This window comes from Rhinoraja longicauda, chromosome 18 (assembly GCF_053455715.1).
Source record: "Rhinoraja longicauda isolate Sanriku21f chromosome 18, sRhiLon1.1, whole genome shotgun sequence".
NCBI classification, from domain to species: Eukaryota; Metazoa; Chordata; class Chondrichthyes; order Rajiformes; family Arhynchobatidae; genus Rhinoraja; species Rhinoraja longicauda.
The window spans coordinates 32,819,429-32,838,340 of NC_135970.1; the positions used below are offsets into that span (position 1 = coordinate 32,819,429).

Sequence of the window (18,912 nt, forward strand, 5' to 3'; positions counted from 1 at the left end):
CTCGGTGGGCCGAAGGGCCTCTAAATCTCTAAATCTAAATCAAAAAAAAAAATCTAAGTTGAATGTCAAACTCAAAACCTGGGATCCACTCCCAGTCAACCAGTCATCGAAAAAATCTAAAATTCTGCTGCTGTTGGAACAATGAATTAATGCCAGAAAATTGCAGTTATTTTTATTGGATTTTTTGCTTGCAATCTAATCAGATGGCTTTAAAATTCCAGGTTTGGTTCAGAAGTTGATGTGGACCTAGTCTCCACAAAAGCTGTTTATAAGATATAAATGTTGCTTTTTGTCTGCAAGTAAATTGAATAAGGAAATGGATAATTGGTGCTTGAGGGCACACAGGAGATGATGTGGCAGCAATGGCTAAAACAGAATTGTTAAGAAGCAATTGGGCTCAAGACCCTGTTCTGCACACACACAGCAATTAGAATTTGTCAGCAATGCTATTTTAAAAGGAAGTTGTAAACAGTGCAAATGCCTCAGTAAATAAACTGAAACAAACTGTGTGTCCAGGAATGTCCCTGGATGTGTGTTGAGTTAGCCCAGTTTCAAACTTCCAGTCATCACTCCATTTCCTGAAAGATTACTTCCCTGTGATATTTTGTAGGAACTGCAGATAGACACAAAATACTGGAGTAACTCAGCAGGACGGGCAGCATCTCTGGATAGAAGGAATGGGTGAAGTGCCTGGTCAGTCTGAAGAAGGGTCTCGACTCGAAACGTCACCCATTCCTTCTCTCCAGAGATGCTACCTGTCCCGCTGAGTTACTCCGGCATTTTGTGTCTACTTTCCCTTGATAGCCAGGAAGCTCACAGATATATTTCACTGAGTTTCCACTAACTTTGAAATATTTAAATTATCATGTGATGGTACTGCAATAATATTTCATATACACATGTATTGAGTACAGATTTTACTGGTGATAAATCTGTGGAATAATTTGCCACAGACGGCAGTGGAGACCGAGTCAATGGATATTTTTATAGCAGCAATAGATTCTTGATTAGTACGGGAGAACGTATAAACTCCATACAGACAGCACCTGTAGTCAGGTTCGTGATTAGTACGGGTGTCAGAGGTTATGGGGAGAAGGCAGGTGAATGGGGTTAGCAGGGAGAGATAGATCAGCCATAATTGAATATCGGAGTAGACCTGATGGGCCAAAGGCTCAAGACTGCGCCTATCACTTATGAATTTATTAAATCATAATTTCTAGGATTTGAAGTCATGCATGGTATGATTTGACTGGTTAACACATAAACAAAAATTTTCACTGAATCACGGTACACGTGACAAATAAAATGATATTTTATATTAACTCGTAGTGTTTAATGGATACTAGGTATTCAGAGAGCAAAAGCAAACTCTGGTCTTAATGAAAGAGAAATATAAAAACATTTTTTTAATTAAAATATAAATCTGGAAAAAAAATGTGCTTCTGATATTAATTGCAGGAGAAAAAAAAAACAAGAATAAAGATGTAAATAATGGAACATACTGATGCGCTCCACAAAAGTCATCTTGCTTTCCTCCAACCATTCCCAACAACGAGATTGTCCTTTGGTTTGAAAGCAACATTGGAATGTGGGATATACAGGGATGTAGATTTTGGCTTTGCTTTCGCCTTCAGGGTTGTTTTTTTAATGTTATCTTCTGAGCGTGGCACGGGGATGGGTTTCCATGGAATTGGATTACAGTAGCTTGGAGCTGGATATGAACATCCATCATAGTACCCTGTGTCAATGACAAAATCAACGTAAGCTTTGCATTGCTCAAGACAGCATTCAATATAGTTAATACACTGCAGGAATTGTCTCCAGTGATAAAATCTCTTCAATTTGGCAAAAAAAACAACATATGAAACAGTGGGTTATTTAATCTTTCCACCAGCAAAGCAGAAGCACTGACTGAGTGAATGCCATTAAGAGATAAGAGAGTATAGAATTGTACAGCACAGAAACAGGGCCCTTGGCCCAACACATCAACCTTTTTGTCCATCCAGACTGATCCAATTTGCCTCCATTAAGTTTGTATTCTTCTATGCATTGCCTTTTTAAGTTCCTGTCTAAATGTCTCCATCTTCTCTGGGAGTTTCAAATATCAACCACTCACTGTGTAAAAAACACTTTCCCTTTAAAACTTCCTCTCACCTTAAACCTGTACCCTCTTGTTTTTAATACCTCTGCCATGGGAAACTTTCTTATACACCTTTATAGGTCACACTCTGCATCCTTTGCTGCAGGGAACCATGGACCTGAAACTAAAGGTCCCCCCCCAACGTTCTTGAGCACCCTGCTGTTTATTGTGGATGTGTTGCCCAAATCTGATGAAACATCAGTTTCTTCATGCCACATTATTATCAGCAATTTCCAGAAAACTATTCGTACAAGTATAAGGTTATTCATAGACTCACTTTAAGGACAAAAATAATTGATTATCAAATACTAGAGGGCATAGCTTTAAGGTAAGAGGGGCAAAGTTTAAAGGAGATGTGTGGGGCAGGTTTCATGTGGTGGGGTGGCGAGTGCCTGGAAAGCAGTGCCAGGGGTGATGGTGGAGGCAGATACATTTGTGATATTTAGAAGACGTGGATATGCACATGGATATGCATGGAATGGAAGGATATGAATTATGTGCAGGTAGACGTGATGGTCTTGGCATCATGTTAGGCACAGACATTGTGGGCTGAAGTCCCTGTGCTCTACTATTCTATGTTTGAAGTACTTCTTTGAAACAAGTCAATGTTTAAAAGAACAGACAGAATATCCTCCAAAATGGAAGGAAACAAACTTGAAGATTAGCACCACAGAAACCTAGATATCGTTACAAAATATTCATCAAAGCTGGAACACGTTTAAGTCGAGTAAACTGGAGATTGTTGTGCTTGTAAATCAAACACGGGTTGAGAGCCCTGAGCAGCCACAAAGGCCAACCACGGGGCAAGCTCATCACACACAGCACAACAGCAAACAGCCATGAGTACGCAAAACCTACTGCAAACTGCTGATGGAAACAACTGCTGCTGATAGGTCATCATCTGGGGAGAATACCAAAACACAAAGAGGACAAACACTGGATCCTTGTAGTAAATATAATGGTATCTTTGGGCAGCTCTCTGATATCTGATATGCATGAGAAGCAAAAAGCAATGGAACGCAACAAGAATGGGAGGAGGGAATCTTCTATTAAGAATCTGTTAAATACTTTGAGCCTTTCAGATATTCTGTTTATATCTGTGCCGTTTATGTGGTAGTAGAATTTAACAGCAACTTACAACAGTGAAGCAATCTTTTTTGCCTAATTTGTTACGACTCAAATTCAGACTAATTGGATCTAAAGTAGAACATTCCTTAGTTTGTTCAACCTTATTTTAGTCACCCCAAAGATGAGCAGTAATTGCATCGAAATTTATTTACTTTGCAACTTTATATGCAGACAAATTTGACCTGTCATACAATTATTCAAACTTTGTTTTCATCCAACATTCTGCTTTACAACATGGAAAGTCACAATAAAATACATGAATAGTACAGAGAAGTTATGGAATTCACTTGCATGTACAAATGATATTATAAACAATTTTATTTCCAGCCTGAAATGGAGACACAAGAAACTGCAGGTACTGGTTGACAATGTCCTTTTTTGTCAACCAGCATCTCAGTGGGTCAGGCAGCATCTCAGTGGGTCAGGCAGCATCTCAGTGGGTCAGGCAGCATCTCAGTGGGTCAGGCAGCATCTCAGTGGGTCAGGCAGCATCTCAGTGGGTCAGGCAGCATCTCTGGAGAACATATATAGGTGATGTTTTGAGTCGAAACTCTTCCTCAGACTGATAGTGGTGGTGGGAGCGGGGGGGGGAGGTCTCTTCCAGCTTCCTCTCCCCATACCACCACGATCAGTCTGAAGAAGGGTTTTGAACGAAAACATCACCTATGTATGTTCTCCAGAGATGCTGTCTGACCCGCTGAGTTACACCAGCACTCTGTGAAACCTCACCTATCTATGTTCTCCAGGGGTGTTGCCTGACCCGCTGAGTTACTCCAGCACTCTGTGTCTTTATTTCCAGCCCGAATGGGAGCCAATTGTCTATTGCTGCAACTTATGGGACTCTCATGAGTATGACCACACAAAAAAAAAGGAAACTTCTTTATTTCTATTTATTTTGCAAATAATAGGCATGGGAATGTATTGCAAGACAAAGTACTTCAAGGTCAAAATGTTCAAGAGTCATTAAGTACACCGTTTAGCGTGCTGTCTCAGCCCTTCAACAAATTTGTAACATACTCCAGAGACCAAACTTAATTAAAAATATTCTTCCAGAATTGAACTTTGCAGGGTGTATGCTTTCAGAAAAACAAATTCTAAGAACAACACGATTTTCTCCCCCTTCAATGATAAAAATACGTAATGCATTGTTTATCTGAATTCCATTGTGGCAACATATATAGCTTCAACGGAGGAACATTTATTTTTAAATTGGTACTGACCTGTGAGTTTACCATTAGCATATCCGAAGCTGCTTGGAGCAGTCCGTGGTCTCGTTTTCACCTTTTCTACCCAATCGCGGAAAACCTTCTCTGCCTTTTCTTTCCTTTCCTGTGTTTCCGCTATTTTTTTCTCATCAGCATCCTGAACATATAAAATAACATTTACAATATTGCTAAATTTGCTTGCTGATCCAAATAATATTGCCATGCCAAGCAAGTATTCTCCGAAGTGAAGATAGACACAAAATGCTGGAGTGGCTCAACGGGACAGGCAGCATCTCTAGAGATACGGAATGGGTGACATTTCGGGTCGAGACCCTTCTTCAATCTCCTGCATTTTGTGTCCACCTTCGATTTAAACTAGCATCTGCAGTTCTTTCCTGCACATTCTCCAAAGTGAAGTAATACAGGAAGAATGTATAGCCATTTAATTTAAGGCTTCAATGAAATAGTTCAGCACCAGTTTAGTAACATATAATTCAGAATCAGTATTTCCACTGGCCTCAGTAAGATTAACTTTATCCAGAAAACGCGTACAAAGCCTTATTTAACAACGCAGAAAAGTCGCAACATTTAATATACAGTTATCATGTTTTTAAAAAATGAAATTACACTCTGAGTAATTAGCTTGGCAGTTACAGCTTAACCTGATGCTTGTCAACTATATCAGAACACATTTCTGAGAAATAACAGGATTAGTTATCCTACCTTTTCAATCCTCTTCATCGTCACTTTCTGAAGCTCCTTTTTCTTCAGCCATTCCTGAAATATTTGACTGGCTTTGTCTGCAGCACATTCTCTTTCTTGCTCCTTGACATTTTTTTCCTCCTGTTCCTTGTGAAGTTTTTCTTTTTTTACCAACTTTTCCTATAGTCAAAAATTACTCACAATAAACACGTGTTCAGATTCATACAAATCTTTACCTTGTGCCAGCAGCTCCTTAGAACAGATCAATTTTGTGTCTATCCATGCATTATTCTTTCCCATTATGTGCTAATACCACCTCCCTGTGTTACCTTAAACCAGCGTTGTAACTGCCAAGCTGTTGTAATTCGGAGCAACGTCCTTATCACAGACATTGGCAAGATACGATTGCAACAGATTCTGCACCAATGTTAGATATATACAGAACCTTTAGTTCTACAAACCTCCAAAACAATTTAAAATGTTGCATCACACTACCACATTTTTCTTTAGTGCAGCAGCTTTAGAGATCAACTGAGAAAAGACTGTTAAGTGCAGAAATTCTAGACTTGCAGTCCAGAGCTGATTCAATTCCCCACAGTGGCTCTTTACATCATTCCGGCATTAATAGCGCAGATGCTGGTTTACACCGTAGACACAGAATGCTGGAGAAACTCAGCGGGACAGGCAGCATCCCTGGAGAGAAGGAATAGGTGACTTTTCGGGTCGACACCCTTCTGCTTAATCTTAATAACACTGAAGGGTTTGGTCCAGGACTTACAGTGCTCCTGGCCAAGCTCTTCCAATACCATTACAACAATGTGCATTAAGATAATTTATTTTTACTTAATCTGGTTATTCTTGGCAATTCCCCCCAACCTAGCTGCTCTGTGAAAAAAAGGTCAAGTCATGCAGCACTCTCTGAGCAGGGTGCTTGGCCTCGGTTTCTTTCTGTATGCCCAGGAACTTGAAACCCTTCACCATTTCCACTTCAACACCATTAAGGTAGACGAGAGCATGTACTCCACCGTGCTTCCTCTTGTCAATAACTTGTTCCTTTGTTCTAACAACACTCCAAACCTTTGAGAGAAGATGAAGGAGAGGACCGGATAGAGATATATAAAATGATGAAAGGTGCCATTCCAATTAAAGATGTCCTTAAGTAGAGGATCAAGGTTCTGGGTCATAGCATGGCACACAGCACGGAAATAGGCCCTTCAGCCCAACTTGCCCATGCTGACCAAGATGCCCCTTCTACACTCGTCCCACTTGCCCACATTTGGCCCAAATCCCTCTAAACCTTTTCTATCCAAAGGTAGGAAATTTTGAAGAAGATTTGAGGAAGATTTTTTTCACCAGAAAGTGAATCCCCCAGTGGGTCAATGTAGGCTGCATACAAGTAGGTGCTCTCTACATTTCTGCAAAGGTACTATCTCATCATATGAAAATCCCCCCCCCCACTTCAGGATCTTACGGTTCCACCTATTTTTGTCCTCATCCATAACAATCTGAAAACGTAAGAGAGTTAAGGTCACTACTTATCACTTTCCAGCTCTGTTCCCAATGATTAGGTTCAGTACTATCCCACGTCTAGTACAACTGTCCACATACTGGCTCAACAAGCTCTGCTGGGTTCACTTTAGATCTTTATTTGGAAATTCTGCCCCTCTAAACCTTTCATCGAGATGATCTCAGCTGATATTTGGGACGTTGAAATCCCTTCCCACTATTACACAATTATTTTCATACTTCTCTGATGTGTACATCTGTTCCTCAACCTCCCATTATTTGGACTTGGAGGATACACCAACAGAGTGAACATCAGTCTGGAGTTTTACCTCCATTGCAGCCCAGGAAGTTCAGACTAGTGAACTCAGAAATTAGTTTCAAATAATAGCTAATTTGTATCACTTGCCTTTTCATTTTTTCTCTGCACCCAACATTTATGCTCTTCTTCTGCACGAATTTTTTTCTTTTCAAATTCCTCATGTTCTTTTAATTTTGCTTGTTTCAATACCATCTCCTGTAAAATATTTCTTAGATGTAAACTTTAACTAAAGAAAAGCTGGACAATTATTACGTGTGGAAAGGAACTGCAGATGCTGGTTTATAACGAAGATACACACAAAGCGCTGGAGTAACTCAGCGGATTAGGCAGCATCGCTAGAGAAAAAGGATGAGTGATATTTCAGGTCGAGACCATTCCACAGACTGAAAGTAGATGGGAGGGAACTGGAGGTAGGAATAGGCCAGAACAAAGCAAGGCCAGATAATAATTATCCCTTGCTCTATCTTTACTTGTGGGGATACAATCTTACAAACAATAGTTGTCCGAAACAAACATGTAGTTGTAATTTCATTGTAGTCTATCAATCTAACAAAGAATTGACGTTATTTTCAGCGGTTTTCAAATGCTTTTTATTCGTAAACTTTAGATTTTTGAGTACTAAACTGAAAGCTGAGAACAATAAGATGGTAATATGATTTACTCTAAGTTCGTTAAAAGTGATTCAATTTTTAAGTGTACTGACACTAACATATAATTGAAACACTTGCCTGCTGAGATTTCTTTTGCACTTCAACACGTTCTTCCTTTGCTTTCTTGATAAGCCACTCCTCCCAGGCAGTAAGCTCAACTTCCTGTAAATGTTGCTGCTCCTCACTTAGTTTTGTCTTTCTTGCAGAAGTTCTAGGTCTTTAGAACAAAGTATTACTTCATCTCAAAATGCATCCATTATGTTGTTTGCTACAGACTTTAGTGAATGAACATGGAAACAATGTAAGAGCCAAATTGTTAAACATCACTGATGTACGACTACATTCAAAGATAATTCATAAATCTGAGAGGACTTCTGCTCGAACTACCATTCACAGACCTGTAGATAACCTTCTTGGCTGCAATACAGCTCCACTCGCTGGCTCCAGCTCAGGCCTGTCAGGCTCACAAGAGCTTAGTTCACACATAATTATCTGAGAAACCTCTCTCGCAGCCTTAAAGTTACAACATGAGAGGAAATGCAAGCAATGGAAAGTAGTTGAGGGTATGCAAGTATAATCAAATGCAGAAATTCCAAGCTAAACTGGCGGCAGTGTGGACAGTATTAGTTGTGACGCCCATGGAAATATTTATTTATGCCGGGAGTGGATTGGGTAATTGACGTTTCGATTCTGTGCCGGGTGAGAATGAGTACAGTATTCTCAAAGGTATTGCAATGGGATTTGTAGGGCAGAGCAGAAGAATGCAAAGGGGAGGGCAGATTTTTAAATAACATTTTCATTGCAATTTTCTATCATCTCTAAATGCTGGTTGTTTAAATGTTGAATGTTCTGGAGGAGTGGCTACTACATTGTGCACTGAGATAGAGAGTCTTGGACTCCAGTATGATGAACCTTCTGTATATTGACCACGCAAGCAAGATGTGTAGGAAGGAACTGCAAACACCAGTTTACACTGAAGATCGACACAAACTGCTGGAGTAATTCAGCGGGACAGGCAGCATCTCTGGATAGAAGGAATAGGTGACGTTTCGGGTCGCGTGAGAAATAAATGTAAAAAACCTTTATTGTCACTACACAAAGTACAGCGAAATTAAAGCAGTCCAGATGATGCAATCACACACAGCAGACAGTACAAAGAATAAACCTTTATCCAGTAAGTGCCTCGCCTGAAACGTCCCCCTTTCCTATCCAGAGATGCTGCCTGTCATTCCACACAAGCAAGAGTTTGGTGACTCTGGGTGACAATTGCGTGCTGCAAACCAGCAAAATCTTCACGGGCGTGCAAGCAAAATGTGTAGGAAAGCTAAAGGCCACCTTTGAAACCAGTTTTACATTGAATTAGCAAAATTACGCAATATTTAATGTTGTATTCATTTATTTTTATAAAAATCTTTAAAATTCATGAGCTTCATCTACCTACAGAAACAGTATTCAGGGATGTACACTCAAGCAATTGAACAGCATTGGATGCTGATAGAGGTATGTAAACAAAGTTTATATTGTGACTAGTGGTAACACTATGATTTATTTCCTAACTAGGTAATTGAAAGATCAAATTCTACAACCAGAGTACCTCCTCAAAGGGAAATGCAAAATCAGTCTTGATGTCCATGGTGCACCAACCTACCTTATTTAAATGCTCCTAGTAGCTATCAGCAGCTACCTTAATCAGATAGTCAATTAGTACTTCAAAAAACCTGTAATTAATGACGCAATCAAATATTTTATTTTGCATTTTTAGTTAAAGTTAATTATTCAATGACGTTAAAAAGATGCAACGTTGAAAAATTAAACTGTAATGTATGTAACAAATACATGATGGAATATGTACCTCGGAGTTTTTGATCTGACTGGAGTTAAGATTGCCAACTTTTTAGTCAGAGTTTTATTTGCAGTCGATGCAATTTCTCCATTTGAACTGCTGCTGGTGGGCGTCTGGGAAGCCTTGCTCTCACCCTCCTCACTTTCATAGCTGTCATGGTAAATAGGCGAGAGTAGAGAAGTGGTGGAACCTTTGGAAAGCTCCAACACACATCCCTTGGATAGTGCATCTCTCTTCAAGCGGATGCTCTGTCTACATGGATTCAAAATTGGAGTTTAGAATTTTCCAGACTTGATTTGAAATCCACTTACTTTACACTTTAGACTTTACAGATACAGCGGGAAAATAGGTCCTTCGGCCCACCGATTCCGCACCGCCCAGCGATCACCACGTACACTAGCACTAGGGACAATTTAAGGGACCAAAGCCAATTAACCCACAAACCTGTTCATCTTTGGAGTGTGGGAGGAAACCCGGAGGAAATCCACATGGTCATAGGGAGAATGTACAACTCCGTAGACAGCACCTGTAGTCTGGATCAAACATGGGTCTCTGGTGCTATAAGGCAACAGCTCTACCACTGCGCCACCGTGCTGCCCTTGCTTTACAAGAACTGCTTAAGTAAAAGTTTGTCTCAATCGGCCTTCTCTGTCGTAACTTTGCCTCTAATATGAAAGATACTGTGTTAACAATCTACGATAGTCATAAATCGGTGCAACCTTAATCAGCAGGTTTCTAACAATATATATAAAGCTCCCAGTAGGTGACACTGGGTTCAGAGTAAATTATTTCATCATTAATGGACAAATATAGAACAAGAGATTCTGGCAAATTAGTATCATTTTTAAAAACAACAACTTTATTATACGACGGAACCATTCTCCTGCTAAATTACACAGATCACAAAATAAATTAAACATTTCTTCAGGTATGAAAATGAAAGCGAAAACACAATACATGCATTATAATGCAATCACATAAAAAAGACAATTGCTCTAATGAATGATCATTATCAACTTGCAACCTGTGAAAACAGAGGTTTTAAAACAAAAACTATTTCAGTGGTGGATTGTAAAAGTATTCAAAAAAGGCTACATAAAAAGTACAAAATGGGGAGAGTGTGTATGACTGACGAGAAATGGTGGAAGAGGTCGAAGTGTTGAAAGCTGGCTAGTGTGTCTACCGGTCTGACCAAAGGAATGGACAGAATATGGACTATCCTCTGCCCAGAATTATTTGCAAATAAGTCATCCTCGATCCAGTTCTTCAAACCAAATTCCCTAACCTCAGACACAAGCAGCTCCCAGCCCTCATCATCCATGAAGACAGATCTTTGAAGATACCAGTCATTGTTCCAGCCAAAGAAATAAATAAGAAAACATAAAACGCTCCATTCAAAGGTCTAAAAATAAGAACAAGAGGATGATCCATTTGCAACGTTTGAGCTACAAGTAAGAACAAAAGGATGCATTCTATGACTTAATTCCCACATTGTCTGCCGTACAGTGAAGGGATTACATTGAGCAGTAAATACAATAAAGGTTAGCGAAAGTTCAAGTACTTTATTAAAGTGTATAGATCCACGACATATATTACTGAAATGAATGGGCAATAAGCTGAGGTTGAACTTGCTGTGTTTGTGCAGGAGAAGTTTCCAAATAGATTCAACTGAAATTGGAGTTGTAGCACATTGAACAGGGTCTTCTCCTTGGGACTAAAATTGGGTAAGAAGACATTTTGTTTTGTAGACATAATATCGTTGGCAAAAGCAGCAGGTAAACAGACAGACACAAAATGCTGGAGTAACTCAGCGGGACAGACAGCATCTCCGGAGAGAAGGGATGGGTGATGTTTCGGGTCACAACTCGAAGGGACTCAACCCGAAACGTCATCCATTCCTTCTCTCCAGAGATGCTGCCTGTCCCGCTGAGTTACTCTAGCATTTTGTGTCTGTCTTCAGTTTAAACCAGCATCTGCAGTTCCTTCCGACAAAGGTAAACAGATATATTCAGTGAGTGGCAGAACAGATGGTAAAGGGACAGATGGAAAGGAATGGGGCAGAAGGTGAGAACAAGGGAAATCCAGACATAGTTGTAATGGAGGCGGAGGAGGGAAATTCAGAAAGAACCAGAGAAAATAATCACAATACCGAGCGTCCCTTCAACTAATGTTGGAAGAAAACAAATCTGATAGAGAAGTGAACAATTTATCTGTAGAGGCCTCACATATACCTGTACCTGGATTGTTTTTTTCCACTTGGAGTGGAAACCACATGGACTTTTAAGAAACTATCTTCCCTTCTCCTTGGAGTGGATTCTGATTTTCCCCTTGGAAGTCTGTCAGGCTGTTTGTTCAGTGACTCATTTTCCTCATCTTCACTTTCATAACTTTCATGGTAAACGGGAGACAGCAGGGAAGAAGTGGAACCGGAGGAAGAGGATAATTCACAACTCCTCGAATCAGCGTCATTTTCCAACTTATTATTCTGTTCACATAGATCTGATTGAGAATTTGTTTCCACGTTTATTTTCTCAAAGGACCGCAAAGACATTCTTCACAGAAACGTTTCTGTTCAAAACAAAATATCAGAAGATCAGATCTTCAAAATTGACATCAAGTTTTAATAGAGATCTATACAAAATAATTTCACAAATTATGAATACAAATTGCATCTGGCAAATATCTGGTAAAAGGAAGATATAAAAAGAAGAGTAATTGCAACACAATGACATGTATACTGATAGGGAAAGGGTAGAGAAGTTGCGCATAGTCAGAAAATCTTGTTGAATGTGCAGATGCTGTAAAGAATCGACAGAAAATTGCAAAGGCTGGTGGAGTGCAGGGAGGGAGCAGAGGTCCTGTCCTGTCCTGTCCTCTCTACACCACATGTGGGTTGACAGTATTCTTCCAGCTCAATTGTTTCAAGCACCCCCCACCCCAGTGCACCCCCATTCCTCCAGCCTATCCCCCCCATCATACACTCAATTGCCATCCTGAGTCCCCTGCTTCTCTTTTATCCCGCTATCCCCCTCCCACTGATACCACTCCCTCCGGCTTTATATCTCCTCCTCTTCCATCCCCTCCTTTCAACCCTCCCTCGACACTCTCCACTCCTCCTCCCTTTCCATCCCCTGCCCTCTCCATCTTCTCCAATCCTCCATCCTCCTCGCCCCTCCATTGTCCTTCCCATCCTCAACCCTCCCGCTCCTCCTCTTCCCTCTCCCTCTCTTAAGGTCATGTGATAGGAGCAGAATTAGGCCATTCGGCCCATCAAGTCTACTCTGCCATTCAATCATAGCTGATCAATCTCTCCCTCCTTACTCCATTCTCTTGTCTTCTCCCCATAACCCCTGACGCCCGTACTAATCAAGAATCTATCTCTGCCTTAAAAATATCCCTTGACTTGGCCACCACAGCCTTCTGTGGCAAAGAATTCCACAGATTCACCACCCTGACTAAAGAAATTCCTCATCTCCTTCCTAAAGGAATGTCCTTTAATTCTGAGCCTATGACTTCTAGTCCCTGACTCTCCCGCTAGTGTAAACATCTTCTCCACGTCCACTCTATCCAAACACTTCACTATTCTACACGTTTTAATGAAATCCCCCCTCATTCTTCTAAACTCCAGCGAGTACAGTGCCGACAAACGCTCATCATAGGTTAACCCACTCATTCCTGGAATCATTCTTGTAAACCTCCTCTGGACCCTCTCCAGAGCCAGCACATTCTACCTGACTGACCTCCTCCACAGACACACTCCCACCTGCACCCTCCGCTCTGCTGCTGCCAACCTCCTGTCCCCCCCCATCCGGACCAAACTCAGATCCTGGGGGGACAGGGCTTTCTCCATCGCTGCTCCCACCCTCTGGAACTCACTACCCCAAACCGTCAGAGACTCCTCCTCACTCACCACATTCAAAACATCACTGAAGTCTCACCTGTTCAGCACTGCCTTCAACCACTGACCGTCACCTCACCTTCTGTCTCCTTTTTCTGTTCGTTTACTTATTTATCTATTTATTTTCTTCTCTATGTTCTAGTAATCCCTGTAAAGCGTCTTTGAGTGTTTGAAAAGCGCTATATAAATGTAATGCATTATTATTATTATAGATATGGTGGCCAAAATTGCTCACAATATTCCAAATGCGACCTGACCAGCAACTAATAGACCCTCCCAACTGCCATACCCTCCTCTCCCTCCCCATCATCCCCACTATCTCCCTGTCCCCATTCTCAACACCCTCCCCTTCCTCCTCCGTGACCCCTCACCACCACCGGTACCTCAGCCGCCTCTCCCTCCCCACTCCACTCCCCTATCCCCACCATCCCCTATCTCCTAACCCCTATCCTCAACACTCTACTCCCTCCCCTTCCTCTCCCACTTTTCCCACACCACCCCCGGTACTTCAGCCTCCTCGCCCTCCCTACTCCACTCTCCCTATTCCCTCTCCCGATAGCTGAGTCGCCTCAAACCTCCCCACTCTCACGACTCCTCTCCCCTGCTGCTACCTCTCCCCTCTCTACCTCCCCCACTCCTTCCCTTTCTCCCCCTCCCTCTCCCCACCCCCTCTTGCTACCTCTCCTCTCTCTACCTCCCCCACTCCTTCCCTTTCTCTCCTTCCCTTTCTCCCCAGCCCTCTCTCCCCAACCCTCTCTCCCCCCTCATTCCCTTTCTCCCCCTCTCCCCCACCCTCTCTCCCCCCTCATTCCCTTTCTCCCCCTCTCCCCCACCCCTCTCCCCCACCCCTCTCCCCCACCCCTCTCCCCCACCCCTCTCCCCCACCCCTCTCCCCCACCCCTCTCCCCCACCCCTCTCCCCCACCCCTCTCCCCCACCCCTCTCCCCCACCCCTCTCCCCCACCCCTCTCCCCCACCCCTCTCCCCCACCCCTCTCCCCCACCCCTCTCCCCCACCCCTCTTCCCCACCCCTCTTCCCCACCCCTCTTCCCCACCCCTCTTCCCCACCCCTCTTCCCCACCCCTCTTCCCCACCCCCCCCTCTTGCTACCTCTCTACCTCCCCCACTCATTCCCTTTCTCCCCCCCGTCCCTCTCTCCCACCCCCTCTTGCTACCTCTCCTCTCTCTACCTCCCCCACTCCTTCCCTTTCTCCTCTCTCTCCTCTCCATCTTCCCCACCCCTCTCCCAATCCTCCCCCCCCCCCCAGCCCGCCACCCCTCTCTCGCTCCCTCACCCCGCTACCCCCCCCCCCACCATGTTCCCTCTCTCCCCCTCAAACCCCCCACCCCCCTCCCTCTCTCCCACCCACCCACCCCCCTCCCTCTCTCCCACCCACCCACCCCCAATACCTCTCTCCGCCGCTTCTCTCCTCCCGCCGCCGCCAACATGGCCGCCCCCGTGCCGGCCGTTACCCGCGCTGCCCCGCGCTGCCCGCCGTCTCCATGGCAACGGTTGCGGCCTTCACGCCACTGCTGCGGGTACTTTTGTAGTGTAGGCAAAAATAGAGTGCGGGCATTTGTTTATTCCACAATTAAATTTTATTCCGAATAAGAGAATTTATGAGCTAATTAGGCTTAATTATCCCCGTGTTATGCCTAATCCAGCATTTTGTCTTTCTCCAGTATCATCATCAGTAATGTTCACACCTGTATTTAAACAAAAGGCAAGGCATCCAGCCTTTCAATGCTTGAAGGAGTGAGAAACAAATCCAACACTTTCAAGAACATTACAAGAATTACCAATGAATCAGTCCTAGACAGTGGCTAGAAGAACATTAAGCCACTTATGAACTTTACAGATCCATTTAGAGGAAAAAGTTATGATTGTCATAGATGCACTTTCATAATGGACATCAGCAGTTCCTATCGATCCTTCTACATCCCAAGTACAATTTTGAAGGCATTAATGATATTCTTCCAGAGTTCTTTGTGTCAGACAATAGAAGCAACCTTCTCGGTAGGAATGAAGTCAGGTACACATGCACGGTTCATCCCTAGCCGCAAACAGCTTGTAAACAAGATGGACTAAAAATGGACTGATGACTGGACATGTAATAGATAAAATATATATTTCTTTCACCACTGGAAAACACCAAAAATTACTACAGGATGGCCGTCATGAACCAGAACTCATTTAGATTTGGTGAAGGCAGATTGTCACGACTGTTCTATAAACAAAGGAAACAGAAGGAACAGTGACACTCAGGCTTGTGATGACCTTTTTAAAGCTAGAATATGTGCCAGTGGTTTCAACATCTACTGAAACCATTGAATAGAAGACAGCCACACTTTGAGATGGGTTAGTTGCCATCTACGAGTGATATTGCTGCACACCTGAACAATATCGTTCTCTGTAGGTGAGAAAACTGCAAGACAGAATCGGTAAAATGGTAATTGTATTTCGTCCATAATTTTATGCAGATCTATATCCAGTTTATGAGAGAAAGATTGGTGCTAACTTTAGAGCCCTGCATTTGAACACTGACATCTACACTATAAAAATACCAGCTCCCCATTGGTAGCACCTGGTTATTGATCTCAAATGAAGGTGATTTAAATAAGGATAAAGTGTTTTATGTCAATTGTCAAATTTATTGAAAGTTGCCATTGTGACAGAAGCATAAAAGACTACTAAACAATGCACCCTTTAACAGTAATGTTATATGGACTTGTGTGTAGGGAAAAAAACCCTGCAGATGCGGGTTTAAATCGAGGTAGACACAAAATGCTGGAGTAACTCAGCGGTTCATCTCGGGAGAGAAGGAATGGGTGATGCTTCGGTCGAGACCCTTCTCTCCCGAGATGCTGCCTGACTCGCTCCAGCATTTTGTGTCTACCTAATGCTATATGGACTCTTTTACCAGCACTCAGACTTACTGTTTCCTCACAATATTTTTTTTTTCAAATTTTGTTTTTCCTTTCTCAATCCTCCAATGTTTGAAGAATAAAAGTGAGATTTTCGTAGATTTATAATGTTTTAGCTTCTGAAGAAGTGGAAGGACTAGGACTCCTAATGAACTATGCCGCCTCTATTTTACCCCTGCAGGTAACTTCCATGACCTCACCTCACCCCACAGTGCATTACCACTACTCACTTACCTTGTAAATGGAATCACGACTGTAACAGAGAACTATGCTAGCTAATTGTTAAACCGCAGGCCCCTATAAATAAAGACCTGAACATCATCCCTGCTCTTCGTTAAACAATGGGATTTTTTATTTACATTCACACTGATTTAATACTTCATCCAAAAGATTTTAACTGCAACAAAGCAGCATATACACTCAGTACTGCCTAGAAGAATGAGCCGAGATTACCTGCTCAAGCGTGTTTGAGGAGTGCTTTGAATCCACCACCTCCCTACACAAACAAGAGCGTAATGCCTCCAAATAAAAGGCTTACTCATTTCTGACCGCTTAGACCCTGCTGGTCCCTTTGCACACAGGGAATGCCAGAGAAATAAATTGTCGAATAGATTTCTGCAAAGCCTACCCTTGATGATCATAATTTCAGGCAATCAAATTGCATTGCATTTACAAAAGATAGATACTCATTAAAATATATTGTCTGTCGCTGATACAGTATTGAAATAGCCATTTGGTTCTAAAGATTGTTGTATCTGCCAGTATAGAATTAAGGACATCTTATTAGAATGGTATACTAATGAAACAAGAATTTTGTGATACCTTCGATTTGTACCAGCATCTGCATTTATTTTCCTACACAATGAAACAGGACCTGTTCATTAGAACAGAGGAGCACTTTGGTCTTTTATTCAAGCTCATACTTCCATTGAAGACAGTTCAGAGAAGATTCGCTAGGTTAATTTACAGGATGAACAGATGTGTACCAAAGTACAGTGAAAAACGTTTTTTCACAAGCTAGCCAATTGGACCAGAAAATATTATATATAACTACAATCAAATCAAACTTGGGTACAGTAGATAAAACAGAGGGGAAGAAATGGTGCTATAATTATAGGTAGAAAAGAGATTTAAAAGAGTAAAGTGATTGTATCAGATGACAGAATATCCTTCTCTGGGAAGAGCACACAGAGATTCACCACACTCCAGCACCATCTTTTTTCTACAATTTCTATATTTCTTAAGATAGCTAGGCAATACTCTGAGATTTGACAATGTAGATGCCGAGAGATGGTCGTCTCATATATGGGGATGTAGAACTACGGAGCCAGAACATGGTTTCAGATTAAGAGACCACCTATTTAAAATGGATAGAACATGTCATTTCTCCCCTAGAATATGGGTGGTGAATCTGTGGAATTATTTGCCGCAGAAGGCTGTAGAGGCCAAATCAGTCGATATTTTTAAGGCAGAGATAGATTTTTTGATTTGCACAGGTGTCAGAGGTTATAGGGAGAAGGCAGGAGAATGAGGTTAGGAGGAAGAGATAGATCAGCCATGATTGAATGACAGAGTAGACGTGATGACTTGACAGGCCAAATGGCCTAATTCTGCTCCTATCACTTATGGCCTTATAACATGAATCTTTGGCATTCTCTATCCCAAGGAGCCATCAGAGTCATTGAATCCATTCAGGGTTGAAAGCGACACAAATCTGTCCACAGGGAGAAATCTAAAACAAACCAGGCTTGGAGCGTGACTTAAGGACACAAAGTGTTGAAGTAACTCAGTGGGTCAGACAGCATCTCTGGAGAAAATGGGCGGGTGACATTTCAGTGCTGGAGTAACTCAGCGGGTCAGGCAGCATCTCCGAGAACATGGGTAGGTGACGTTTCAGAACAGGATCCTTTCTTCAGATCAGACACCTTCAGGTGTCACTTGATGTACTCCAACTCCTGTTTCTTGTAATGTTAGTGTTTTGAATATGTTTCTTTAATTCTAAACTGACATACCATAATGTAATTTATTTTCAAACAAGTGTACTTTATAACATAAAATTCAAATTGCTGAAGTAACACAGCTAGTCAGGCAGCATCTCCAGAGATCATGGATAGATGAAGTTTCAGGTCAGAATCCAAAGTCTGAAAAAAGGTTGTGACCAGAAATGTCCTCTAGAGATGCTAACTCACCTGCTGAGTTACTCCAGCACTGTTTTTTGTTGTTCAAGAGACAATCATCTTCAGATCCTTGTGTATCCCATTTAATGTGCACATTTTGAATTTCTCTGTGAAACAGTGGCAAATTTTACACAGACCTGTGTTGACATTCCTAGCAATTAGATAAACTACGATAAGGAAGACAAAATACGCAGATGAATTATTAGTTGCATTATCTTAGTATTCAACATGAAACAGGCAAGGAATTTATTGAAACTATAATTTTATATTGAAATCATAAATCACTGTTCAAATTACAAGTAAAAAATATAACCAAAATACTTGACTTATGTTAAACTTTTTGTATTTGTCTTTACAAAGAGGGTCAACAGCACAGTAATATTTAAATAATCAGGAAATACAGTAATGACAATGTAAAAA

General features: G+C 41.9%; 1 protein-coding gene across 3 annotated transcripts; it reads right to left on the reverse strand.

The window, feature by feature from the left end:
* Positions 1–890: 890 nt before the first annotated feature.
* Positions 891–14,883, reverse strand: ccdc34 (coiled-coil domain containing 34). 3 transcript variants are annotated; one of them, XM_078414846.1, is made up of 9 exons: positions 14,801–14,883; positions 13,432–13,570; positions 11,731–12,061; positions 9,503–9,745; positions 7,729–7,867; positions 7,088–7,195; positions 5,197–5,355; positions 4,489–4,630; positions 891–1,738 (listed from the first exon to the last, which is right to left on the reverse strand). In XM_078414846.1, exons 3-9 carry the CDS (start codon positions 12,042–12,044, stop codon positions 1,521–1,523), a joined length of 1,323 nt encoding a protein of 440 aa, XP_078270972.1. In that variant the 5' UTR covers positions 12,045–12,061; positions 13,432–13,570; positions 14,801–14,883; the 3' UTR covers positions 891–1,520. The 3 variants fall into 3 exon arrangements, with proteins under 3 accessions (XP_078270972.1, XP_078270973.1, XP_078270970.1); XM_078414847.1 differs by lacking the exon at positions 14,801–14,883 and having other exon boundaries at positions 13,432–13,637; XM_078414844.1 differs by lacking the exon at positions 13,432–13,570 and having other exon boundaries at positions 892–1,738; positions 14,801–14,868.
* Between the last annotated feature and the right edge of the window lie 4,029 nt (positions 14,884–18,912).